Raw genomic sequence first — 26,866 nt, forward strand, 5'->3', positions numbered from 1 at the left:
CTCGCGCCTGACCTTCCCAAGATGGCGGCGGCGCCGCGCCGTGCGCCCCGCCCCCGTGACGTCAGCGCGAAGGGGGCGGGGCCGCTTTAAAGGGGCCATGGCCCCGCGGGGGCCGCCGTTACCGCCGAGGCCGGAGCGGGGCGCGGGGCGGCGACCGGCGGCTGGTGAGTGTGTGTGTGTGGGGGGGGCACGTATCGTCCCTTGGGGCAGCACCGGCTGCGGGGGGGGGGCAGGTTTGGGGCTGGGGAGGGGCGGGGGGAGGCAGGTTTGGGGCGGGGGGGGGATGAGCAAAACCCGTTGGGGGGGCAGCAATAGTGGGGGGGGGGGGCGTAATGCTGGGGGAGGGGCACTATCACCCTTGGGAGGGGACAGTAACGCTGGGGGGGGGGCTGCGGGGGGCAGCATCAGTCCCCCAATTACGGGGGGGGGGGGCAATATTAGCTTGGGGAGGGGGCAGGGACTCCCTGCGGCGGGGGCTTGGGGGGCATATTAACTTGAGGGGGGGGCCCCTAATGTTGCGGGGGGCGCAGTAACGCTTGGGGGGGCAGCATCAGCTCCTCAGTTACTGGGGGGGGCAATATTAACCGGGGGGGCAATATTAGTTGGGGGGGGTCTTTATAGCTTTGGAGGGGGGGTGTAAAGGTGGGGGAGGGGCAGGAGCAGCTGGGGGGACTGGGGAGGGGGGGGGTAACAGTGGGGGGGGGGGGGCAGCACCAGTTGGGGGGGGTGTTGCCTTAGGGAGGGGGTAGAAGCAGCTGGCGGGAGGGGTATTTAATGGGGGGAGGGGCAGTTGTCACCCATGGGGGGGGGGGGCGGTCCTCAGGCCCCGGTCACAGGGTGTTGGCGCGGCACTTGGCAGCGTGTCCCCTCCCCCCCCCCATGGGGTGACAGGGGGGGTGACATGTGCCAGCCCCGGTGACGTCCCCGCCGGTGCCACCATCACCTCCCCGGGGTGTCCTTGGGAAGGACGGTGGGGACAGTTGGGGGGGGGACGGACACGGTGGGGCTGGGCTGGGTGGTGGCACCGCGACGTGGGGACCCTCGTCACGTGGTGGGGTGACAGCGGGGACGGGTGTCAGTGGTGATGGGTGACCACCGGGTGACACCGGTGGCCTCGGCGCTGTTGCAATGGGAGGGTTCCTGTCACCGCTTCCTCTCCCAGTCGGAGTGGGGACACTGAAGTCCCCAAGGGGGGGGACACCGAAGTGTCCTCCTGCCACTTGATGTCACTGAGCACCCTGGGGACACCCTGGGGACACCCTGCGGGCACCCCAGCTCCCTACCCCAACCCACCATGCAGCAAATTGAGCCCAACCCCCCCCCCAGAGTTTCACCCCCTGGGGGGACGTCACCCAGTTGTCACCTGTCCCTCGGTGGCTGTTGCGTGTCCCTGTGTCACAAACTTCTCTTTTTGGGGGGGGGGGGGGTGTGTTAAACCATTGTTCCCCGTTTTCGCAGCTTTTTGCATGGGCACAGCCCCACCGCGGCCATGGGGCAGAGCGAGTCAGAGCCGCAGGAGGAGGCGGAGGTAGATGTCCCCACGGTGGGCTGGGGGTGACAGTCACCCCTGTGTCCCCCCCCAGCTGTGGGGGGGTCAGGGGGGGCTCAGCTGTCCCCTTGTCCCCGCAGGATGTGTCCCTGACGGCCATGCTGCCCAGGCTCTTTGCCGAGGAGCCGCTCTCCACTGGTGCGGTGAGCACCCCTGAGGGGACACAAACTTGTCCCCATGTCCCCAGGGGACAGCGTCCGCATCCCGATGCTGTTGAGCCCCTCCCATCCCTCCATGCCACCAGGGTGGCGGTGCCATCGGTGTGTGTGTGTCCGTCCGTGTTCCCCCCCCGATGTTCCTGTCCCCTGGGGGGGGACACACGGGGGCCACATGGGGACCCCCCCTCCCTCCGCAGGTTCTGGGGATGTTGCTTGGCCTCGGCCTCGTTGCTGTCATCGTCGCCGCTGCCATTGTGGTCCTGGTGCGTCGGCTGCGCCTGAAGAGTGAGTGACACCACGCTGGTGGCCTTGGGGACAAGGGGGGGGGGACAGGGCTGTGTCCCCTTACCGTGTCCCCATCGTGTCCCCCAGAAATACCCGCCCAGGGGACCCCGAAATATCGCTTCCGCAAACGCGACAAGATGCTCTTCTACGGCCGCAAGATCATGCGCAAGGTGACGCTCCGGGGGGTGGCAGCTGGGGTGACATCCCATTGTCACCGTCCCCAGTGGGTGACACCCTACCCGCTGTCCCCAACCCCAGGTGTCCCAGTCCACCTCCTCTCTGGTGGACACCACCATTTCCAGCGCCTCGCGGCCCCGCATGAAGAAGAAACTCAAGATGCTCAACATCGCCAAAAAGTGAGGTGCCACCAGCAGGGGGGGGGGGGGGGGGGAGGGGTGGGGGTGGCCGTGCCGCGATGTCACCTGGTTGTCCCCAAGGTTCCTGCGCATCCAGAAGGAGCTGCCCACGCTGCAGCTGAAGGAGCCGCCACCCTCGGTGCTGGAGGCCGACCTGACTGAATTCGACGTGGCCAATTCCCACCTCCCTTCCGAGGTCCTCTACATGCTCAAAAATGTCCGGTGAGGCTCAGCACCTGGTCCCTGGGGGGTCCTGGGTCAGGATCCGGCCCCGGGGTGTCAGGATCCATCCCTGGGGGTCAGGATCCATCCTTGGGGGTCAGGATATGGTCCCTGGGGCTCAGGATCCATCCCTGGAGGTCAGGATCTGGCCCCTGGGGATCAGGATCCATCTCTGGGAGTCAGGATCTGGCCCCTGGGGGAGTCAAGGATAGGATCTGGCCCTGGGGGTCAGGATCTTGTCCCGGGGTGCGTGTGTGGTGTGTGTCAGGATCCATCCCTGGGGGTCAGGATCTGGCCCCTGCGGGGGGGAGCGTGTGTCAAGGTCAGGATCTGGCCCTGGGGGTCAGGTTATGCCCCTGGCGGGGGGAGGGGTCAAGGTCAGGATCTGGCCCTGGGGGGTCAGGATCCATCCCTGGGGGTCAGGATACGGCCTCTTGGGGTCAGGATCCATCTCTGGGGGTCAGGATCTGGTCCCTGGGGGGATCAAGGTCAGGATCTGGTCCTGGGGGGTCAGGATCCATCCCTGGGGGTCAGGATACGGCCCCTTGGGGTCAGGATCCATCTCTGGGGGTCAGGATATGGACCCTGGGGGGTCAGGATCTGGTCCCTGGGGGGATCAAGGTCAGCGTCTGGCCGCAGGGGGTCAGGATCCATCCCTGGGGGTCAGGATCCATCCCTGGGAGTCAGGATCCTGGGGGTCAGGATCAGGCCCCAGGGGGTCAGGATCCATCCCTGGGGGTCAGGATCAGGCCCCAGGCATCAGCACCCACCCCTGGCATCCCTTTGGCAGGAGAGGCTGGACCACTCCCTTGAAGGATGCTCTTCTCAGCATCCCCGTTGCTGTGGTAATCAGCTGCTGGGGGGCTCCAGAGGACCAGGGTTGGGGGGGGGGCAGCTCCCGGCGGGCTCTGTGTCATCTGCTGTCCCCATCCTTGTCCCCACAGGGTGCTGGGTCACTTTGAGAAGCCGCTGTTCCTGGAGCTGTGCAAGCACATGGTTTTCCAGCAGTGCCAACAGGGCGACTACGTTTTCCGTCCCGGCCAACCCGACACCAGCATCTATGTGGTGCAGGACGGCAAGTTGGAGCTCTTCCTCACCGAACCGGTACAGGAACGATGGGGACACCGGAGGGGGACGGGGAGGGGGTGGGGACACCAGGGGGGTTGGGGACGGAGAGAGCAAGGGGTCTGGTGCTCTGCAGGATGGGAAGGAGACGGTGATGAAGGAGGTGTTCCCCGGGGGACAGCGTGCACAGTCTGCTCAGCATCCTGGATGTCATCACGGTACTGCTGCCACTGCTGTCCCCGCTGCCACTGCTGTCCCCGCTGCCCCTTCGGGACCGGTTGGGGGTGTCCCCAAGCCCCCCAAGCCTGGTTGTGGCTGTCCCCAAGCCCTTCCAACCCAACCACGGCCATGCCCAAACACCCCGCAGCCTAACTGGGTGTCCCCAAGCCCCCCCAGCCTGATCATAGATGTCCCCAAACCCCTGCAGCCCAGCCGTGGCCACCCCCAGGCCCAGCCGTGGCCATCCCCAGGCCCGATGGTGGCCACCCTGAAGCCCGACCGTGGCTACTACCAAGCCCAACCATGGCCATCCCTAAACCCAACCCATGGCCATCTGTAAGCCTGACCGTGGCCACCCCCAAGCCTGACCATTGCTGGGCCCCAAGACCGGGATGGCCACCCCGACGCCCAGCGGTGGCCGTCCCCAAGCCCAGTCATGGCCATCCCCAAGCCCAATGGTGGCCACCCCCAAGCCCGACCATTGCCGTCCCCAAGACCAGCTGTGGCCATCCCCAGGCCTAATGGTGGCCATCCACAAGACCAGGATGGCCACCCCCAAGCCCAACCGTGGCCACCCCCAAGCCCAACCGTGGCCACCCCCAAGCCCAACCGTGGCCACCCCCAAGCCCAGCTGTGGCCACCCCCAAGCCCAACGGTGGCCACCCCAAGCCCAACCACCCAAAAGCCCGGTGCCACCAGCAGACTTTGCCAGCCCCTACCTACCCCGCCCCCCCCCCCCCCCCCCCTGACCAGGATGGACCTCCCCATCCCTGCAAGGCCACCAACGCCGTGGCGTGTCACCTAGGGTCACCAGCGACCATACCGCACCGTGTGTGCGCGAGCCGCAGAGGATTCCACCATCCTGCGGTTGCCCGTCGAAGCTTTCTCTGCTGTCTTTGAGAAGTACCCCCGAAAGTTTGGTGCGGGTGGTGCAGGTGAGGCTGGGGGAGGGGACACACACGATGGGGGGTGGGGGGTGTCCTTGGGGGTGGCAAGGGACGTCTGATGTCTTCTTGTCCCCCTCCAGATCATCATGGTGCGCCTGCAGCGCGTCACCTTCTTGGCGTTGCACAACTACCTTGGGTTGACCAACGAGCTCTTCAGCCACGTGAGTTTGTGGTGAAAAAGGGGGGGGGAGACACAGGGGACAGGTCAGGACCGTGCCCCACCCCCCACCCCCGATGTCCCCCCCTCCCCCCATATGTCCCCCCTTGCAGGACATGCAACCGCTGCGCCTCTTCCCCCAACCCGGCCACACCGCCCGCACCAGCCCCGTCCGCCACGGCAAGCGGGGGCTCGGTGGTCCCGATGAGGGCAGGGACCCAGGTGAGAGTGGGGATGGGGGTGCCGGGACCCCTCCCCCCCCCAGTGCCGCCACGGGGGGCTCAGGGGGGTCTCATCCTGCAGCTGAGGGGCTGAAAGCGGGAGGTCCTGAGAGCCCCGCGCCGCCGCCGCCGCTGAGTCGCTGCATCTCCATGCCTGTGGACATCTCCGGTGGGTCCCAGCCTGGGGGAGGGCGCGTGGGGGGCGGGGGGAGTCCTGGGGTTGTGTAGACCCCTCCCACTCTGGGGGTGCATCTCCTGTCAGCTCCTGCATCCCCCTCCCCAGGGGTCCCCCTGCTCGCTCCTGCATTCCCCCAGTGCTTGTGCATCCCCCTGCCCCCACCCAGTATCCCCATCCTGGACACCAGTGACCCCTCGGTCCCCTCCCCCACCCCCCCAGGCCTCCAGAAGGGTCCCCGCTCCCCCTTCCCCAGTATCCCCATCCCAGACCAGTATCCCCATCCTGGACACCAGTGACCCCTCGGTCCCCTCCCCCACCCCCCCAGGCCTCCAGAAGGGTCCCCGCTCCCCCTTCCCAGTATCCCCATCCCAGACCAGTATCCCCATCCTGGACACCAGTGACCCGCTGGTCCCCTCCCCCACCCCCCCAGGCCTCCAGAAGGGTCCCCGCTCCCTCTTCCCCAGTATCCCCATCCCAGACCAGTATCCCCATCCTGGACACCAGTGACCCGCTGGTCCCCTCCCCCGCCCTCTCCAAGCCTCCAGAAGGGTCCCCGCTCCCCCTTCCCCAGTATCCCCATCCCAGACCAGTATCCCCATCCTGGACACCAGTGACCCCTCGGTCCCCTCCCCCACCCCCCCAGGCCTCCAGAAGGGTCCCCGCTCCCCCTTCCCCAGTATCCCCATCCCAGACCAGTATCCCCATCCTGGACACCAGTGACTCGCTGGTCCCCTCCCCCACCCCCCCCAGGCCTCCAGAAGGGTCCCCGCTCCCCCTTCCCCAGTATCCCCATCCCAGACCAGTATCCCCATCCTGGACACCAGTGACCCCTCGGTCCCCTCCCCCACCCCCCCAGGCCTCCAGAAGGGTCCCCGCTCCCTCTTCCCCAGTATCCCCATCCCAGACCAGTATCCCCATCCTGGACACCAGTGACCCGCTGGTCCCCTCCCCCGCCCTCTCCAAGCCTCCAGAAGGGTCCCCGCTCCCCCTTCCCCAGTATCCCCATCCCAGACCAGTATCCCCATCCTGGACACCAGTGACCCCTCGGTCCCCTCCCCCACCCCCCCAGGCCTCCAGAAGGGTCCCCGCTCCCCCTTCCCCAGTATCCCCATCCCAGACCAGTATCCCCATCCTGGACACCAGTGACTCGCTGGTCCCCTCCCCCACCCCCCCCAGGCCTCCAGAAGGGTCCCCGCTCCCCCTTCCCCAGTATCCCCATCCCAGACCAGTATCCCCATCCTGGACACCAGTGACCCCTCGGTCCCCTCCCCCACCCCCCCAGGCCTCCAGAAGGGTCCCCGCTCCCCCTTCCCCAGTATCCCCATCCCAGACCAGTATCCCCATCCTGGACACCAGTGACCCGCTGGTCCCCTCCCCCGCCCTCTCCAGGCCTCCAGAAGGGTCCCCGCTCCCCCTTCCCCAGTATCCCCATCCCAGACCAGTATCCCCATCCTGGACACCAGTGACCCGCTGGTCCCCTCCCCCACCCCCCCCAGGCCTCCAGAAGGGTCCCCGCTCCCCCTTCCCCAGTATCCCCATCCCAGACCAGTATCCCCATCCTGGACACCAGTGACCCCTCGGTCCCCTCCCCCACCCCCCCAGGCCTCCAGAAGGGTCCCCGCTCCCCCTTCCCCAGTATCCCCATCCCAGACCAGTATCCCCATCCTGGACACCAGTGACCCCTCGGTCCCCTCCCCCACCCCCCCCAGGCCTCCAGAAGGGTCCCCGCTCCCCCTTCCCCAGTATCCCCATCCCAGACCAGTATCCCCATTCTGGACACCAGTGACCCGCTGGTCCCCTCCCCCACCCCCCCAGGCCTCCAGAAGGGTCCCCGCTCCCCCTTCCCCAGTATCCCCATCCTGGACACCAGTGACCCCTCGGTCCCCTCCCCCACCCCCCCCCAGGCCTCCAGAAGGGTCCCCGCTCCCCCTTCCCCAGTATCCCCATCCCAGACCAGTATCCCCATCCTGGACACCAGTGACCCCTCGGTCCCCTCCCCCGCCCTCTCCAGGCCTCCAGAAGGGTCCCCGCTCCCCCTTCCCCAGTATCCCCATCCCAGACCAGTATCCCCATTCTGGACACCAGTGACCCGCTGGTCCCCTCCCCCACCCCCCCAGGCCTCCAGAAGGGTCCCCGCTCCCCCTTCCCCAGTATCCCCATCCCAGACCAGTATCCCCATCCTGGACACCAGTGACCCCTCGGTCCCCTCCCCCACCCCCCCAGGCCTCCAGAAGGGTCCCCGCTCCCCCTTCCCCAGTATCCCCATCCCAGACCAGTATCCCCATCCTGGACACCAGTGACCCGCTGGTCCCCTCCCCCACCCCCCCAGGCCTCCAGAAGGGTCCCCGCTCCCCCTTCCCCAGTATCCCCATCCCAGACCAGTATCCCCATCCTGGACACCAGTGACTCGCTGGTCCCCTCCCCCACCCCCCCCAGGCCTCCAGAAGGGTCCCCGCTCCCCCTTCCCCAGTATCCCCATCCCAGACCAGTATCCCCATCCTGGACACCAGTGACCCCTCGGTCCCCTCTCCCGCCCCCCCCAGGCCTCCAGAAGGGTCCCCGCTCCCCCTTCCCTGGTATCCCCATCCCAGACCAGTATCCCCATCCTGGACACCAGTGACCCGCTGGTCCCCTCCCCCACCCCCCCAGGCCTCCAGAAGGGTCCCCGCTCCCCCTTCCCCAGTATCCCCATCCCAGACCAGTATCCCCATCCTGGACACCAGTGACCCCTCGGTCCCCTCCCCCACCCCCCCAGGCCTCCAGAAGGGTCCCCGCTCCCCCTTCCCCAGTATCCCCATCCCAGACCAGTATCCCCATCCTGGACACCAGTGACCCCTCGGTCCCCTCCCCCACCCCCCCAGGCCTCCAGAAGGGTCCCCGCTCCCCCTTCCCTGGTATCCCCATCCCAGACCAGTATCCCCATCCTGGACACCAGTGACCCGCTGGTCCCCTCCCCCACCCCCCCAGGCCTCCAGAAGGGTCCCCGCTCCCTCTTCCCCAGTATCCCCATCCCAGACCAGTATCCCCATCCTGGACACCAGTGACCCGCTGGTCCCCTCCCCCGCCCTCTCCAGGCCTCCAGAAGGGTCCCCGCTCCCCCTTCCCCAGTATCCCCATCCCAGACCAGTATCCCCATCCTGGACACCAGTGACCCGCTGGTCCCCTCCCCCACCCCCCCAGGCCTCCAGAAGGGTCCCCGCTCCCCCTTCCCCAGTATCCCCATCCCAGACCAGTATCCCCATCCTGGACACCAGTGACCCGCTGGTCCCCTCCCCCACCCCCCCAGGCCTCCAGAAGGGTCCCCGCTCCCCCTTCCCCAGTATCCCCATCCCAGACCAGTATCCCCATCCTGGACACCAGTGACCCGCTGGTCCCCTCCCCCGCCCTCTCCAAGCCTCCAGAAGGGTCCCCGCTCCCCCTTCCCCAGTATCCCCATCCCAGACCAGTATCCCCATCCTGGACACCAGTGACCCCTCGGTCCCCTCCCCCACCCCCCCAGGCCTCCAGAAGGGTCCCTGCTCCCCCTTCCCCAGTATCCCCATCCTGGACACCAGTGACCCCTCGGTCCCCTCCCCCACCCCCCCCCAGGCCTCCAGAAGGGTCCCCGCTCCCCCTTCCCCAGTATCCCCATCCCAGACCAGTATCCCCATCCTGGACACCAGTGACCCCTCGGTCCCCTCCCCCGCCCTCTCCAGGCCTCCAGAAGGGTCCCCGCTCCCCCTTCCCCAGTATCCCCATCCCAGACCAGTATCCCCATCCTGGACACCAGTGACCCGCTGGTCCCCTCCCCCACCCCCCCAGGCCTCCAGAAGGGTCCCCGCTCCCCCTTCCCCAGTATCCCCATCCCAGACCAGTATCCCCATCCTGGACACCAGTGACCCGCTGGTCCCCTCCCCCACCCCCCCAGGCCTCCAGAAGGGTCCCCGCTCCCCCTTCCCCAGTATCCCCATCCCAGACCAGTATCCCCATCCTGGACACCAGTGACCCGCTGGTCCCCTCCCCCACCCCCCCAGGCCTCCAGAAGGGTCCCCGCTCCCCCCTTCCCCAGTATCCCCATCCCAGACCAGTATCCCCATCCTGGACACCAGTGACCCGCTGGTCCCCTCCCCCGCCCCCTCCAGGCCTCCAGAAGGGTCCCCGCTCCCCCTTCCCCAGTATCCCCATCCCAGACCAGTATCCCCATCCTGGACACCAGTGACCCCTCGGTCCCCTCCCCCACCCCCCCAGGCCTCCAGAAGGGTCCCCGCTCCCCCTTCCCCAGTATCCCCATCCTGGACACCAGTGACCCGCTGGTCCCCTCCCCCACCCCCCCAGGCCTCCAGAAGGGTCCCCGCTCTGACTTCGACATGGCCTACGAGCGCGGCCGCATCTCGGTGTCGCTGCAGGAGGACAGCACCGCCGCCTTGGCCGCCTTCTCCCGGGTAAAGCCGGATCGGGCCGCACGGCGTCCCCCTGCACCGCTCCCCCGCCCCAACGCGGGGGGGGCTGTGGGTGGGTCCTGGCGCCAACCCCCCTCCCCACAGTCCGTCTCCCACGAGCCCAAGGAGCGCAAGTCGGTGACGGTGGAGGAGCAGCCGTCAGGGGTGCACCACTACGACTGCGAGGACGAGGTGGCACCTGGGGACTGTCCCTTCGGTCCCTACCAGGGCCGCCAGAGCAGCGCCCTCTTCGAGGCCGCCAAGCGGGAGCTGGTCAAGCTCATGAAGGTGGAGGTGAGAGCAGGAGCGGTGCCACGAGGGGGGAGTCGTGGCTTCCCGGTGGTCCTCTCTGTTGTGGTGGGTTCCCATGGCTTCCTGGTGGTCCTCTGTTGTGTTGTGGTGGGTTCCCGTGGCTTCCTGGTGGTCCTCTGTTGTGTTGTGGTGGGTTCCCGTTGCTTCCTGGTGGTCCTGTGTTGCGTTATGGTGGGTTCCCATTGCTTCCTGGTGGTCACCCATGGCTTCCTGGTTCTCCCCTGTTGTGTTGTGGTGGGTTCCCGTTGCTTCCTGGTGGTCCTCTGTTGTGTTATGGTGGGTTCCCGTTGCCTCCTGGTGGTCCTGTGTTGTGTAATGGTGGGTTCCCATTGCCTCCTGGTGCTTTTCTGTGGCTTTCTGATGGTCCTCTGTTGCGTTATGGTGGGTTCCCATTGCTTCCTGGTGGTCACCCATGGCTTCCTGGTTCTCCCCTGTTGTGTTGTGGTGGGTTCCCGTGGCTTCCTGGTGGTCCTCTGTTGTGTTGTGGTGGGTTCCCGTTGCCTCCTGGTGGTCCTGTGTTGTGTAATGGTGGGTTCCCATTGCCTCCTGGTGCTTTTCTGTGGCTTTCTGATGGTCCTCTGTTGCGTTATGGTGGGTTCCCGTTGCTTCCTGGTGGTCACCCATGGCTTCCTGGTTCTCCCCTGTTGTGTTGTGGTGGGTTCCCGTTGCTTCCTGGTGGTCCTCTGTTGTGTTATGGTGGGTTCCCGTTGCCTCCTGGTGGTCCTGTGTTGTGTAATGGTGGGTTCCCATTGCCTCCTGGTGCTTTTCTGTGGCTTTCTGATGGTCCTCTGTTGCGTTATGGTGGGTTCCCATTGCTTCCTGGTGGTCACCCATGGCTTCCTGGTTCTCCCCTGTTGTGTTGTGGTGGGTTCCCGTGGCTTCCTGGTGGTCCTCTGTTGTGTTATGGTGGGTTCCCGTTGCCTCCTGGTGGTCCTGTGTTGTGTAATGGTGGGTTCCCATTGCCTCCTGGTGCTTTTCTGTGGCTTTCTGATGGTCCTCTGTTGCGTTATGGTGGGTTCCCATTGCTTCCTGGTGGTCACCCATGGCTTCCTGGTTCTCCCCTGTTGTGTTGTGGTGGGTTCCCGTGGCTTCCTGGTGGTCCTCTGTTGTGTTATGGTGGGTTCCCATTGCTTCCTGGTGGTCACCCATGGCTTCCTGGTTCTCCCCTGTTGTGTTGTGGTGGGTTCCCGTGGCTTCCTGGTGGTCCTCTGTTGTATTATGGTGGGTTCCCATTGCTTCCTGGTGCTTTTCTGTGGCTTTCTGATTGTCCTCTGTTGTGTTATGGTGGGTTCCCATTGCTTCCTGGTGGTCACCCATGGCTTCCTGGTTCTCCCCTGTTGTGTTGTGGTGGGTTCCCGTGGCTTCCTGGTGGTCCTCTGTTGTGTTATGGTGGGTTCCCGTTGCCTCCTGGTGGTCCTGTGTTGTGTAATGGTGGGTTCCCATTGCCTCCTGGTGCTTTTCTGTGGCTTTCTGATGGTCCTCTGTTGCATTATGGTGGGTTCCCATTGCTTCCTGGTGGTCACCCATGGCTTCCTGGTTCTCCCCTGTTGTGTTGTGGTGGGTTCCCGTGGCTCCCTGGTGGTCCTCTGTTGTGTTATGGTGGGTTCCCATTGCTTCCTGGTGGTCACCCATGGCTTCCTGGTTCTCCCCTGTTGTGTTGTGGTGGGTTCCCGTTGCTTCCTGGTGGTCCTCTGTTGTGTTATGGTGGGTTCCCGTTGCTTCCTGGTGGTCCTGTGTTGTGTAATGGTGGGTTCCCATTGCCTCCTGGTGCTTTTCTGTGGCTTTCTGATGGTCCTCTGTTGCGTTATGGTGGGTTCCCATTGCTTCCTGGTGGTCACCCATGGCTTCCTGGTTCTCCCCTGTTGTGTTGTGGTGGGTTCCCGTTGCTTCCTGGTGGTCTTCTGTTGTGTTGTGGTAGGTTCCCGTGGCTTCCTGGTGGTCCTCTGTTGTGTAATGGTGGGTTCCCATTGCTTACTGGTGCTTTTCTGTGGCTTTCTGATGGTCCTCTGTTGCGTTATGGTGGGTTCCCATTGCTTCCTGGTGGTCACCCATGGCTTCCTGGTTCTCCCCTGTTGTGTTGTGGTGGGTTCCCGTTGCTTCCTGGTGGTCCTCTGTTGTGTTATGGTGGGTTCCCATTGCCTCCTGGTGCTTTTCTGTGGCTTTCTGATGGTCCTCTGTTGCGTTATGGTGGGTTCCCATTGCTTCCTGGTGGTCACCCATGGCTTCCTGGTTCTCCCCTGTTGTGTTGTGGTGGGTTCCCGTTGCTTCCTGGTGGTCCTCTGTTGTGTTGTGGTGGGTTCCCGTTGCTTCCTGGTGGTCCTCTGTTGTGTTATGGTGGGTTCCCGTTGCCTCCTGGTGCTTTTCTGTGGCTTTCTGATGGTCCTCTGTTGCGTTATGGTGGGTTCCCGTTGCTTCCTGGTGGTCACCCATGGCTTCCTGGTGGTCCTCTGTTGTGTAATGGTGGGTTTCCGTGGCTTCCTGGTGGTCCTCTGTTGTGTTATGGTGGGTTCCCATTGCTTCCTGGTGGTCACCCATGGCTTCCTGGTTCTCCCCTGTTGTGTTGTGGTGGGTTCCCGTGGCTTCCTGGTGGTCCTCTGTTGTGTTATGGTGGGTTCCCGTTGCCTCCTGGTGGTCCTGTGTTGTGTAATGGTGGGTTCCCATTGCCTCCTGGTGCTTTTCTGTGGCTTTCCGATGGTCCTCTGTTGCGTTACGGTGGGTTCCCATTGCTTCCTGGTGGTCACCCATGGCTTCCTGGTTCTCCCCTGTTGTGTTGTGGTGGGTTCCCGTGGCTTCCTGGTGGTCCTCTGTTGTGTTATGGTGGGTTCCCGTTGCCTCCTGGTGGTCCTGTGTTGTGTAATGGTGGGTTCCCATTGCCTCCTGGTGCTTTTCTGTGGCTTTCTGATGGTCCTCTGTTGCGTTATGGTGGGTTCCCATTGCTTCCTGGTGGTCACCCATGGCTTCCTGGTTCTCCCCTGTTGTGTTGTGGTGGGTTCCCGTTGCTTCCTGGTGGTCCTCTGTTGTGTTGTGGTGGGTTCCCGTTGCTTCCTGGTGGTCCTCTGTTGTGTTATGGTGGGTTCCCGTTGCCTCCTGGTGCTTTTCTGTGGCTTTCTGATGGTCCTCTGTTGCGTTATGGTGGGTTCCCGTTGCTTCCTGGTGGTCACCCATGGCTTCCTGGTTCTCCCCTGTTGTGTTGTGGTGGGTTCCCGTGGCTTCCTGGTGGTCCTCTGTTGTGTTATGGTGGGTTCCCATTGCTTCCTGGTGGTCACCCATGGCTTCCTGGTTCTCCCCTGTTGTGTTGTGGTGGGTTCCCGTTGCTTCCTGGTGGTCCTCTGTTGTGTTATGGTGGGTTCCCGTTGCCTCCTGGTGGTCCTGTGTTGTGTAATGGTGGGTTCCCATTGCCTCCTGGTGCTTTTCTGTGGCTTTCTGATGGTCCTCTGTTGCGTTATGGTGGGTTCCCATTGCTTCCTGGTGGTCACCCATGGCTTCCTGGTTCTCCCCTGTTGTGTTGTGGTGGGTTCCCATGGCTTCCTGGTGGTCCTCCGTGGCTTCCTGGTGGTCCTCTGTTGTGGTATGATGGGCTCCCGTGGCTTCCTGGTAGTCCTCTGTTGTGTTATGGTGGGTTCCCGTTGCCTCCTGGTGGTCCTCTGTTGTGTTATGGTGGGTTCCCGTTGCCTCCTGGTGGTCCTCTGTTGTGTTGTGGTGGGTTCCCGTGGCTTCCTGGTGGTCCTCTGTTGTGTAATGGTGGGTTCCCATTGCTTCCTGGTGGTCACCCATGGCTTCCTGGTTCTCCCCTGTTGTGTTGTGGTGGGTTCCCGTTGCTTCCTGGTGGTCCTCTGTTGTGTTGCGGTGGGTTCCCGTTGCCTCCTGGTGGTCCTGTGTTGTGTAATGGTGGGTTCCCCTTGCCTCCTGGTGCTTTTCTGTGGCTTTCTGATGGTCCTCTGTTGCGTTATGGTGGGTTCCCATTGCTTCCTGGTGGTCACCCATGGCTTCCTGGTTCTCCCCTGTTGTGTTGTGGTGGGTTCCCGTTGCTTCCTGGTGGTCCTCTGTTGCGTTATGGTGGGTTCCCGTTGCTTCCTGGTGGTCACCCATGGCTTCCTGGTTCTCCCCTGTTGTGTTGTGGTGGGTTCCCGTTGCTTCCTGATGGTCCTCTGTTGTGTTATGGTGGGTTCCCGTTGCCTCCTGGTGGTCCTGTGTTGTGTTATGGTGGGTTCCCATTGCCTCCTGGTGCTTTTCTGTGGCTTTCTGATGGTCCTCTGTTGCGTTATGGTGGGTTCCCATTGCTTCCTGGTGGTCACCCATGGCTTCCTGGTTCTCCCCTGTTGTGTTGTGGTGGGTTCCCGTTGCTTCCTGGTGGTCCTCTGTTGTGTTATGGTGGGTTCCCATTGCTTCCTGGTGGTCACCCATGGCTTCCTGGTTCTCCCCTGTTGTGTTGTGGTGGGTTCCCGTTGCTTCCTGGTGGTCTTCTGTTGTGTTGTGGTAGGTTCCCGTGGCTTCCTGGTGGTCCTCTGTTGTGTAATGGTGGGTTCCCATTGCTTCCTGGTGCTTTTCTGTGGCTTTCTGATGGTCCTCTGTTGCGTTATGGTGGGTTCCCATTGCTTCCTGGTGGTCACCCATGGCTTCCTGGTTCTCCCCTGTTGTGTTGTGGTGGGTTCCCGTGGCTTCCTGGTGGTCCTCTGTTGTGTTATGGTGGGTTCCCGTTGCTTCCTGGTGGTCACCCATGGCTTCCTGGTTCTCCCCTGTTGTGTTGTGGTGGGTTCCCGTGGCTTCCTGGTGGTCCTCTGTTGTGTTATGGTGGGTTCCCGTTGCCTCCTGGTGGTCCTGTGTTGTGTAATGGTGGGTTCCCATTGCCTCCTGGTGCTTTTCTGTGGCTTTCTGATGGTCCTCTGTTGCGTTATGGTGGGTTCCCATTGCTTCCTGGTGGTCACCCATGGCTTCCTAGTTCTCCCCTGTTGTGTTGTGGTGGGTTCCCATGGCTTCCTGGTGGTCCTCTGTGGCTTCCTGGTGGTCCTCTGTTGTGGTATGATGGGCTCCCGTGGCTTCCTGGTAGTCCTCTGTTGTGTTATGGTGGGTTCCCATTGCTTCCTGGTGGTCCTCTGTTGTATTATGGTCGTCCCCCGTGTCTTCCTGGTGTTCCTCTGCTGTGTTATGGTGGGTTCCCGTTGCTTCCTGGTGGTCCTCCATGGCTTCCTGGTGGTAATTGTCACTTCATGGTTGTCCCCATTGGTCCGTGGTGGGTCTCTGTTACCTCATGGTGGAGCCCCATCACTTTGTGGTGGGTTCCCATCTCCTCCTGGTTGTCCTCTGTTGTGTTATGGTGGGTTCCCATTGCTTCCTGGTGGTTCTCTGTGTTATGGTGTGTTCCCATTGCTTCCTGGTGGTCCTCTGTTGTATTATGGTCGTCCTCCGTGTCTTCCTGGTGTTCCTCTGCTGTGTTATGGTGGGTTCCCATTGCTTCCTGGTGGTCCTCCATGGCTTCCTGGTGGTAATTGTCACTTCATGGTTGTCCCCATTGGTCCGTGGTGGGTCTCTGTTACCTCATGGTGGAGCCCCATCACTTTGTGGTGGGTTCCCATCTCCTCCTGGTTGTCCTCTGTTGTGTTATGGTGGGTCCCCATGGCTTTGTGTTGGGTCCCTGTTACCTCGTGGTGTGTTCCCGTCTCCTTCTGGTGGTCGCTGTTGCTTTGTGCTGGTCCCTGTGGCCTCCTGGTAGTCCTCTGTCTCCTCGGTGGTCCCCTTCTCCTCATAATGGTCCCCATCACCTCACACGATGCTGTTCTTCCCTCTAGGACCCTTCTCTCCTCAACAACCGTGTCTTGCTCCATCACGCCAAAGCTGGGACGGTCATTGCCCGTCAAGGGGACCAGGTGGGTGTGGGTTTCAAGGACCTGGCGGGGCATCTCAGTCCCCCTGCCCTGTATTTCTATTGGGTGCTTCCCTTCCTACTGCCACCCTCTGGGGGGAGGCAGCTGGAATGATGCCCAGAACCATCTGGTGGGTGGAGAACACTGTGAAGAAGACCAGAAGAAAACCTAAGTGGTGTTTGTGGGACCTCTGGTGCCTGGGGGTCCCAGGTGACCCCCTGCCGGTGACGGGACGTCGTTTTGGCAGGACGTGAGCCTCCACTTCGTGCTGTGGGGCTGCCTCCACGTCTACCAGCGGATGATCGACAAGGCGGAGGATGTCTGCCTCTTCCTGACGCAGCCTGGCGAGATGGTGGGACAGCTGGCAGTCCTCACTGGCGAGCCCCTCATCTTCACCATCAAGGCAAACCGCGACTGCACCTTCCTCAAGATCTCCAAATCCGACTTCTACGAGTGAGTCCCAGCGCCGGCGGCGGAGGTTTGGGCCAAAGGGTTGGTTGCCACAACATATTCCTCCAAAGAACACTGGTGGTGGCATCTCCTGGGGCCACCACCAGGTCCCTCAACCGCTGTTGACCCGTAGGATCATGCGGGAGCAGCCTAGCGTGGTGCTGAGCGTCGCCCACACCGTGGCTGCCCGTATGTCACCCTTCGTGCGCCAGATGGACTTTGCCATCGACTGGATGGCGGTGGAAGCTGGCCGGGCGCTCTACAGGTGGGCACCACAGGGTGGATGCCCACCTCAGCTTGGTAAGGACCACCGTGGCCGGGGGTTAGGGTCCCACCGGTGGTGTGTCCCCACCCTAGGCAGGGTGACAAGTCGGACTGCACCTACATCGCGCTCAACGGGCGCCTGCGCTCAGTCATCCAGAAGGGCAGCGGCAAGAAGGAGCTCATCGGGGAGTACGGCCGCGGGGACCTCATCGGCGTGGTGAGAGCTGCGGTGGGGCCGGGGTGGGCACTCCTTGGCGCTTGGCCGACACGTCTTGGTGATATGTCTTCTTCTCCAGGTAGAAGCCCTCACCCGGCAGCCCCGTGCCACCACCGTCCACGCGGTGCGGGACACGGAGCTGGCCAAGCTGCCTGAGGGCACCTTGAACAACATCAAACGCAGATACCCCCAGGTACCACCAGGTCCCCACCTGGGGGTCTGCACCCTCTTCCTGGGGAGGGAGCGTGTCCCCATGTCCCCTCCAGGTGGTGGCCTGTGACATTGTCAAAATCAGCTTAAATGAAGGAATTAATGAGGTCGTTAAGGCTGTTGGGGGAGAAGGGCTGATGGGCTAAAGGGGTGGCCCTCTCAGAGGTCCCCAAGGTGACCACAGCCCCATGGCATGGTGGCAACCATGGGGTGGTGACAACCAGAGCCCCACAACATGGTGGGGACCACACCACGGTGGTGACCAGAGCCCCACAACATGGTGGGGACCACACCACGGTGGTGACCACAGCCCCGTGGCATGGTGGTGACCACTGTGGTGGTGGCACACAAAAAGGCATGTGGGACACTTGCCTGGGGTGCTAATGAGTCTCCAGCTTGGGAAGCGCTGCCAGGTCTGGTGGCCATCCCTGTCCTTGTCCCTGCAGGTTGTCACCCGCCTCATCCACCTCCTGAGCCAGAAGATCTTGGGGAACCTTCAGCAGCTCCGTGGGCCCTTTGCGAGTAGGTCCCACAGGGACAGGGGGTGATGGGGAGCCCTCTCCAGGGCATGTGGCCATCGGTGGAGCAGTGCGTGGAAAGTGACCACCACCCTGTCCTCTGTCCGTGCAGGCTCTGGCTTGGGCATGGCCTCCAGCTCTGAGCCCACCAACCCCACCAGCAACCTGTCAACAGTGGCGGTGCTGCCGGTGTGCGACGACGTGCCCACAGCTGCCTTCACGCTGGAACTCAAGCACGCACTCAATGCCATTGGTGAGTGCCGGCACGGTGGTGGCCGTGGTCCTGTGGTGTGCTAGTGACCTGGTGTGGTAATTGCAGCCCCATGACATGGTGGCCGTGGCAGTCTGGTGGCCGTGGTCTTATGGTGTGGTGGGCACCATGGCATGGTGACCATCACAGCTCCATGGTATGACAGTGACCACACTGTGGTGGTGACCACAGCCCCATGGCATGGTGGCAACCATGGCGTGGTGATGACCAGAGCCACACAAGATGGTGGTGACCACAGCCCCATGGCGTGGTGGCAGCCACGGTGTGGTGACAACCAGAGCCCCACAACACGGTGGTGACTCTGCTGTGGTGGTGACTGCAGCCCCATGGCATGTTGGCAGCCATGGCATGGTGGTGACCACACCACGGTGGTGACCACAGCACCATGGCATAGTGGCAACCATGGGGTGATAACAACCAGAGCCTCACAACATGGTGGTGACCACACCACAGTGGCAACCACACCATGGTGGTGACCACAGCCCCATGGCATGGTGGCAACCACGGTGTGGTGATGACCAGAGCCCCACAACACGGTGGTTTACCGCAGCCCCATGGCATGTTGGCAACCATGGCATGGTGACAACCAGAGCCCCACAACATGGTGGTGATTACACCACGGTGGTGACTACAGCCACATGGCATGTTGGCAACCATCACATGGTGACGACCAGAGCCCCACACCATGGTGGTGACCACACCATGGTGGTGACATGCCATGGTGGTGACCACAGCCCTATGGCGTGGTGACGACCAGAGCCCCACAACATGGTGGGGATCACACCACGGTGGTGACCACATCACGGTGGTGACTACAGCCCCATGGCACAGTGGTGACCATGTCCCCACCTCTCCCAGGTCCCACGCTGCTCCTCACCAGTGACATCATCCGGGCCCGTCTCGGCTCCTCGGCGCTGGACAGGTAATTCCCATTGGGAGGAACGTCCCCAGCCCCCCACCCCGTGCCACCGGCTGACTCCTCTGTGCCGGCAGCATCCAGGAGTACCGGCTGTCCGGCTGGTTGGCGCAGCAGGAGGACATCCACCGCATTGTCCTCTACCAAACCGACTGTACCCTCACGCCGTGGACCGTTCGCTGCATCCGTCAAGCCGACTGCATCCTCATCGTAGGGTTGGGCGACCAAGAGCCGGCGCTGGGTGAGGTGAGGCGGGTGGTGGTGGTGGTGGTAGTGGGACAACACCGCATTGGGTGGCTGATGGCTTCTACAGCTGGAGCAGATGCTGGAGAACACAGCGGTGCGCGCGCTGAAGCAGCTGGTTCTCCTGCACCGCGAGGACGGTCCCAGTCCCTCCCGCACCGTGGAGTGGCTCAACATGCGCAGCTGGTGCTCAGGTCACCTCCACATCAGGTGTCCCCGGCGTGTCTTCTCCCGCCGTAGCCCCACCAAACTGGTATGTGCGTGCCCCCCTTGGGTGACCTCGGTGGGCCACCGCTGTCGCCCTCACCCATGGTCCATGGCGCCCGCAGCGGGAGATGTACGAGAAGGTGTTTGAGAAGAGCGCAGACCGGCACAGCGACTTCTCCCGCTTGGCGCGGGTCCTCACCGGCAACACCATCGCCCTCGTCCTGGGGGGCGGCGGAGCCAGGTGGGTGCTGTGCCATGGCAGGATGGGACCTGGCAGGGTGGGGGTCCCTATCCCTCTCAACCTCCCCTTTATGTGGTCTGTCCATCCACCAGGGGCTGCTCCCACATTGGGGTGATCAAGGCGATGGAGGAGTCTGGGATCCCCATCGACATGGTGGGCGGCACCTCCATCGGCGCCTTCATCGGGGCACTCTACGCCGAGGAGCGCAGCGCTGTGCGCACCAAGCAGCGGGCGCGGGAGTGGGCCAAGGTGGGTGCCGCGGCGCCTCCCCCACCCCAGTGAAGGGCCACCTTGCCTGTGGCCAGCCCTGCCTGGGCTGTTCCTGAAGTATCTCCTTCTTCTCCTTCCTCTTCTTCTTCTTCCCCCTTCACGTTCTCTCTTCCTCCTTCACCTTGTTCCGTCCTCCTTCTTGTTACTCCTCCTCCTCTTCCTCCTTCTCCTTTTTCACTCCTCTTTCTTCCTCCTCCTCCACCTTCTCTTTTTCTTCTGCTGCTGTTTGTTTCTCCTTTTTCTTTCTCCTCCTTCCTCCTTCTTCTTCCTCCTTCTCCTTCTCTGCCTTACTGTTCTTACTGCTTCTCCTCCTCCTTCTCTCCTTCCTCCTCATTCTTCTTCTTCCTCCTCCTCCTCCTTCTCCTTCTATGCCTCTTACTGTTCTTACTGCTCCTCCTCTTCCTTCTCTCCTTCTTCCTCCCCTTTCTCCTTCTTCCTCCTCCTCCTTTTTTCTCCTTTCTTCCTCCTCCTTCACCTTCTTTTTCTTCTACTGCTGTTTCTCCTCTTTTCCTTTTTCTTTCTCCTCTTTCCTCCTGCTTCCTCCTCCTCCTTCTCTTATTGTTCTTACTGCTCCTCCTCCTCTTCTTCATCCTTTCTCCTTCTTCCTCCTTCCTCTTCCTCCTTCTCTTACTGCTCCTCCTCCTCCTTCTCTCCTTCTTAATCCTCTTTCTCCTTCTTCCTCCTCCTTTTTTCCTCTTCTTCCTCCTCCTCCACCTTCTGCTGTTGTTTCTCCTCTTTCCTTTTTTTTTTCTCCTCCTTCTTCCTACTCCTCCTTCATTCTTTTTCCTCCTTCTCCTTCTCTTACTGTTCTTAATGCTCCTCCTCCTTTCTCTCCTTCTTCTTCATCCTCTTCTTCCTCCTCCTCCTCCTCCAGTGCATGAATTCAGTGTTCGAGACTGTCCTGGACCTCACCTACCCCATCACCTCCATGTTTTCGGGCTCAGCCTTCAACGCCAGCATCAACAAGGTGTTCCAGGACAAGCAGATAGAGGTGCGTTGCATGAACCCCCCAGGACTTCACCCTGCCATGACGAGGGTTCTGGCCAGCTCCCCACCCACCCCCTAGCGTCCCCACAGTGTCACCCACCTTGTCTTGTCCCCACAGGACCTGTGGCTGCCCTACTTCAATGTCACGACGGACATCACGGCCTCGGCCATGCGGGTGCACACGGATGGTAAGAGCTCCCTGGGGAGCCGGGGAAGCTTTGTGGTACCACCACGTCCCCCTTGGTGGGGACTCTCCTCACTGGCACCCCAAAATGGTGTCGCTGCCCCATGGGGGAAGGTTTGGCATGTGCCAAGGGGACGATGCGTCCTGGCATGGCAAGGGAAGGGCGTTGGAGGACTCGTGGTGGGGCCAGGCGGTGGTGGCTTCCTGGAGCCATCTGGCGCCGGTGACCTCATCAGGCTCCACACTCCGTGGGGATCTTGAGGTGCCCCACGTCCTGGGTGGGGCTGGGGGCAGAATCTGGGTGCGGAGCCGCACCCTGATGCCTTGCACATGCACGTCCTCTCTAACACACCTGCTCACCACTAACCCCAGTAACCCGCACTCATGGCATGTGGTGGAGCACAGGGCAGTGCTGGGGACAGCACGGTGGTGGTGGGGATGGCATGGCGGTGAAGATGCTGCGGTGGTGGGGACGTGGCGGTGGTGGGGACGGCACGGCGGTGGGGATGCTGTGGTGGTGGGGAGGTGGCGGTGGTGGTGGGGACATTGTGGTGGCTGCCCCTCCTCCTTGCCTGGTGTTGGAGCTCACCTGGGACATTGAGCCGTCCGCGCGGCACCCGTGGTGGCTCGTTAGCAGCCTGGCTCTCGCTCTGCCTCTTCCTCCAGCCTCTAACGCCAACTAATCCCTGCTCACCGCCCCTAACCCTCACGGCGAGCATCTCACCCCATCCATCCTTGCCCATTCTCGGCGGCTCGGTTGTGGGGCTACCAATGTCCCTCCAGTGCGGTGCTGACACCCTCGGTCACCTCCCCCCGTGGCCCCCGTGGCCGTGACCGTGTCCTCTCCCTCCGGCAGGCAGCCTTTGGCGTTACGTCCGAGCCAGTGCCTCTTATACCCCCTACCTGCCTCCGCTCTGCGACCCCAAGGACAGCCACTGGCTTGTGGACGGCTGCTATGTTAACAATGTCCCAGGTCAGCATCTCGCCCGCCGGGGGTCCCCCCACCCCCCAAAAAAACCCCAAAACAATAAACCCACCCCCTCCCACCTCAAAACCACATCCCATCCCGCGTTGAGCCAGCAGGGCGTGCGATGGGTTCCTCTGCCACCCATAGGTGCCTATGGGGGTACCTATGGGGCGCAGACGTCCCTGGGCACGGGCAGGGGCGAGGGGCAGCCCCCCGGGGGGGTGGTCTCCCGTGGGCTGTGCTCATTGCGTTTGTTCCTGCCGGTGCAGGCTCGCTCTGGCGGTACGTGCGAGCCAGCATGACCCTTTCTGGGTACCTACCGCCACTCTGCGACCCCAAGGATGGCAACTTACTGATGGACGGTGGTTACATCAACAACCTGCCAGGCAAGTAGCAGCTCAGCACCGTCACCGCTCAACGGGGGCGGCAGATGATGCAGCGCCAGGGCCGGCCCCGGGGGCAGTGGGGGCTGCCTCGCCACCACAAGATGGGTTCTCCATGGCCTGAGATGTTGAGGTTGGATTTAGGACATCTTGGCTTTGTGTTGCATCTTCTTGGTGTCATCTTTGTTGGGTTTCATCCTCTCAAGGCATCTTCATCTTTCACGTGCAAAAAAACACGCATCCATCTTGCACCATCCCTTCGTGTCCTCCGTATCAGGTGGTTTTCCAGGGCATCTTCACGTGTCTTCGTATTCCTTCATGTGCAAGGTACATTGCTTCATCTTGTCTCATCTTGTGATGTCTTCAGTGCTGGGCATCCTTTCACGGCATCTACATCCTCCTTCAGGGGCCAAAAAAGTCAGGGTCTTGCATCATCTCTTGGTGCCACCAGTGCCAGGTGGTTTCCCAGATCATCTTCATCCTTCTGTACATGCAAAAAAAATGTCCTTTGGTGTCCTTGGCACTGGGTGCCCTCCCAGAGCATCCTCATGCTCCTTATACGCCAACCACCTTCCTCCATCCTGCATCATCCTCTCCTGGTGTCTTTGGCACTGGGTGCTCTCCCAGGGTATCTCTGTCCTCCTGCAGGTACCGGCCACCTCCCTCCATCCTGCACCATCTTCAGTGACCTCAGCATCGTGTGCCCTCCTGGGGCATCTTCATGCTTCATCACGCGCAAGCCACCTTCATCCACCTTGCGTCATCTTCTCTTGATGTTTTCAGCTCCAGGTGCCCTCCTTGGGTCTCTCCATCCTCCTTCACCTGCAAGACACCTCCACCTGTCTCGTACCAGCTCTTGGTGCCTTGGATTGCCTCCTTGGGCATCTCCACCCTCGTTGATGTGCAAGCCACCTCCCGTCATCTTACGTTATCTCGTGGTGTCTTTGACACCAGGCACCTCCCTCCATCCCAACCCATCTCTTGGTATCCTTGATGCCAGCTACCTCCCCATAACATCTCCCTGCTCTTCTGTGTGCCAGCGTCCTCCCTCCATTCTGCGTCACTCCTGGTGTCCTCGGTGCAGTGTCCCCTCCCAGGACATCTTCATCCTCCTTCACATTCGAGCGACCTTTCTCCACCCTGCACTGTGTTTCAGTGTCTGTGGTACTGGGTGGCCTCCTGTGGCATCTTTGTCCTCCTTCATTTTGAAGCCACCTTCCTCCCTCCTGTGTCATTGTCCCTTGATGGTGTCAACACTGGGTTCCCTCTTGCAACATCTCCATCTCCCTTCATCTCCAATCTACCTCCCTCCGTCTTGCATCATCTTTAGGAGTCTTCAGCACCAGGTGCTCTCCTGGAGCATCTCTGTCCTCCTCCATGTGCAAACTGTCTCCACCTGGCATTGTCTCCTGGTGTCCTCACCACCAGATGTCGTCCTGGGGCATCTCCATCCTCCTCCATGTGCAAGCTGTCTCCATCTCCATCCACCTGGCATCATCTCCTGGTGTCCCCACCACCGGACATTGTCCTGGGGCATCTCCATCCTCCTCCATCTTCAATCTACTTCCCTCCGTCTTGCATCATCTTTTGGAGTCTTCAGCACCAGGTGCCCTCCTGGAGCATCTCTGTCCTCCTCCATGTGCAAGCTGTCTCTATCCACCTGGCATCATCTCCTGGTGTCCTCACCACCAAACGTTGTCCTGGGGCATCTCCGTGCTACTTCACATACCACCCCAGATGCTGCAACTTGCCTGTGCCCCCCCGTTGCACATGCACACAGTTGCATCACTGCTCTGCTGCCCACCAGCGTCTCCTGCCCCCAGTTCCAGCACCCGTGGGACGCTGTTCACCCCACCACAAGCCCCAGCATGGCTTTGCCACCCAGCCCGGGCTCGGGAACAATCCCCCAGCCCCATTTCCTGGCTCCACTTGCCCCACAGGCTCAGAGCTGGGGGAGCGGCCAACCCAGTTTCTTCCTTCCCCACCCCACAGCCGACATCGCCCGCAACATGGGTGCCAAGACAGTGATCGCTATCGACGTGGGCAGCCAGGATGAGACGGACCTGTGCAACTACGGGGACAGCCTGTCTGGGTGGTGGCTTCTCTGGAAACGTCTCAACCCCTGGGCTGAAAAAGTCAAGGTGAGGAGCGGTGGGACGCAGGGGGATGCTGAGATGGTGCAGGCAGGGTGCTGAGCACCTCATCCTCACAGGTGCCCGACATGGCCGAGATCCAGTCCCGCCTGGCCTACGTGTCCTGTGTGCGGCAGCTGGAGGTGGTGAAGTCCAGCTCCTACTGCGAGTACATCCGTCCCCCCATCGACCGCTTCAAGACCATGGATTTTGGGAAGTTCGACGAGATCTATGTGAGTTGAGGGACGAGGAGCCCGGTGGGGTGGCCTGCGCCATCATTTAGGGAGCCTCAGGCCATTAATGAGGTCCACAAGCCATGGGCTGGGTTCTCCAGCCATCTGTTGGGTGTCCCGGCCACTAATGGGGTGCCCCAGATGAGGGTTGGGTTGCCCCAGCTGGGGGTTGGGGTGCCGTTGCCATCAGTTGAGTGTCCAGGCCATCAGTACGGTCTTTTGGCCATCAGGTGGGGTCAACCAGCAACTGAGTGGGTGCCCCCCCCCCCCATTTGTGGGTTCTCTGGTCCTTCAGTTGGGTGTCCCAGCCACTGATGGGTGCCTCAGCCATCAGTTGGGTGCCCTGACCATTACTGGAGTGCCTGGACCATCATCTGGGCGTGCCTGAGCCATCATTTGAGGTGCTTGGGCCATCAGTTGCCATCCCTGGTCATCATTTGGGCTGCTTGGGCCATTGTTCAGGGTACCTAGGTCATCATTTGGGGCTCCCCACCATCGCTGGGGGTGCCCGGGCCACCGATGTGCCGCGGCTGCTCTCCCTGCAGGACGTGGGGTACCAGCATGGCAAGGTGGTCTTTGACGGCTGGAGTCGGGGCGACGTCATTGAGGAGATGGTGAAGGACCGGCGTGCGGCTGACTTCTACGAGAGCAAACGCATGGACGTGAGCAGGGGGTGGCACTGGGGCTCACGGGTGGCCGTGGCCACCTGGGCATACTTGCCCTGGGACATCTTGGGATGGGACATCCTGGCCCTGGCACCTTGATTTGAAGGGGTTTTATTTCCCTGGCCCTGGAGCCACCTTCAGGGAGCAGCACCCTGCCTTGTCCCTTGGCCCCTCTGTGTCCCTCGTGTCCTTCTAGCCCTCCTGGTGCAGCTGGTCCCCTGTGGTGGCCTCCTGTCCCTCCCCACCCTGCTCCTTCCCCTTGGTCCATCTCCCATCACGTTTTTGTCCCCCGATGCCCTGCCACCCCCTTACCCATCTCGCGTCCCTCCTCCTGCCCCCTCAATCCTTACCCTTCTCGTGCATGGGTGGGGGGGCTTCTGGGGGTCCCCCCCTTTCCCTCCCACAGGTGCTAACGTGTCCCAGCGCTGGCTTCACCGACCTGGCGGAGATCGTGTCCCGCATCGAGCCCGCCAAGCCCTACTTGTCCGACGGCTACGCGGATGGTGAGCTGCGGGGACACACATAAGACGGGGCTGGATCCACACACGGGACCTGACCCCACACCCCCTTTTACCCCCCCAGAGGAGTCCGACTACCTCACGGAGTATGAGGATGAGGGGCCGGAGCCAGCGCGGGGCGAGGAAGACGCGTTTGCCCCTTCCGAGTGGGCCAGCACCAGCGCCTTGGAGGCTGTGAGTGACCGCAGCTGTGTAGACCCTCTAAAAGGGGGTGCCCTTGGGTTTGGGGAGGTCCCAAGGGTGCCTCAACCTCAGGCACGGGGGTATGTGGTCATGAAGACCCTCCAAAATGGGGTGCCCTTGGGTTTGGGGGTGCCCCAACCTCAGGCACAGGGGTATGTGGTCACAGAGACCCTCTAAAATGGGGTGTCCTTGGGTTTGGGGTGTCCCAAGGGTGCCCTGACCCCACAGGTGCTACATCCAGTGTCCCCAACGTGTCCCCTCTGTCCCCAGGAAGAGGAGAAGCCCCTGCGGCACCGCCCACGCCAAGCCCGGGACCCCTCGGCCCCCCACACCTGACCCCACCACCAAAGGAGCCCGAGTGCTGTCGCTACCTCCGCACCCCAGGACATCCCCCCACCGTGACCCCCATTTCCACAGCACTTTCCCCCTCGTCCTGGCTTGTCCCTGTCACTATCCCTGAGCCAGGGCAAGGCGGGGGGCTCCAGAGACCCCCATGTCCCACCCTCTTGCACTGTTGCACTGGCCCAAATCCCCCCTCCAAGGCCTGGGGAGGAGGGGATGTGACTGCTGTATATTTTCTTTTTTTTTTTTTTTCTAATTATTATTATTTAAAAGGAACCCAGCTGTATATTTTCTTTTTTTTTTTAAATTATTATTATTATGATTTAAATTTACCCAGCGGTGCTCTTCCTGTGGGGATCAAAGCGTTCAAGGCACGAGGCGTCCGGCTCCGCGGTGCCACTGCACCTTCCTCGTCCTGGCATTGTGTCCCCAAGTTGTCACTGCTGGTGGCTGCCTGGTCCTGGCACACTGGCGTCCGTTTGGCACTGCCAGCACCCCCTTTGTCTTGGCATTGTGT

At 62.1% G+C, this 26,866-nt stretch overlaps 1 protein-coding gene across 1 annotated transcript; it reads left to right on the plus strand.

The window, feature by feature from the left end:
- Positions 1-29: 29 nt before the first annotated feature.
- Positions 30-26,831, plus strand: PNPLA6 (patatin like phospholipase domain containing 6). Its single transcript, XM_055699948.1, is given in 38 exon segments — positions 30-164; positions 1,459-1,528; positions 1,630-1,692; positions 1,905-1,992; positions 2,080-2,162; positions 2,251-2,348; positions 2,430-2,570; positions 3,515-3,674; positions 3,772-3,804; positions 3,806-3,853; positions 4,660-4,761; positions 4,763-4,789; positions 4,882-4,962; positions 5,072-5,180; positions 5,262-5,348; positions 9,672-9,778; positions 9,881-10,069; positions 15,874-15,951; positions 16,196-16,401; positions 16,532-16,663; positions 16,756-16,879; positions 16,959-17,072; positions 17,536-17,611; positions 17,720-17,860; positions 18,737-18,800; positions 18,872-19,040; positions 19,108-19,290; positions 19,367-19,485; positions 19,578-19,734; positions 20,630-20,746; positions 20,861-20,930; positions 22,163-22,279; positions 24,269-24,417; positions 24,489-24,641; positions 25,187-25,303; positions 25,713-25,809; positions 25,889-25,998; positions 26,278-26,831. Coding segments are annotated over 37 exon segments (4,014 nt in total). The 5' UTR covers positions 30-164; positions 1,459-1,489; the 3' UTR covers positions 26,344-26,831.
- The last annotated feature ends 35 nt before the right edge of the window (positions 26,832-26,866 follow it).

The sequence above is a fragment of the Falco cherrug genome (assembly GCF_023634085.1).
Source record: "Falco cherrug isolate bFalChe1 chromosome 11 unlocalized genomic scaffold, bFalChe1.pri SUPER_11_unloc_3, whole genome shotgun sequence".
Lineage (NCBI taxonomy): Eukaryota > Metazoa > Chordata > Aves > Falconiformes > Falconidae > Falco > Falco cherrug.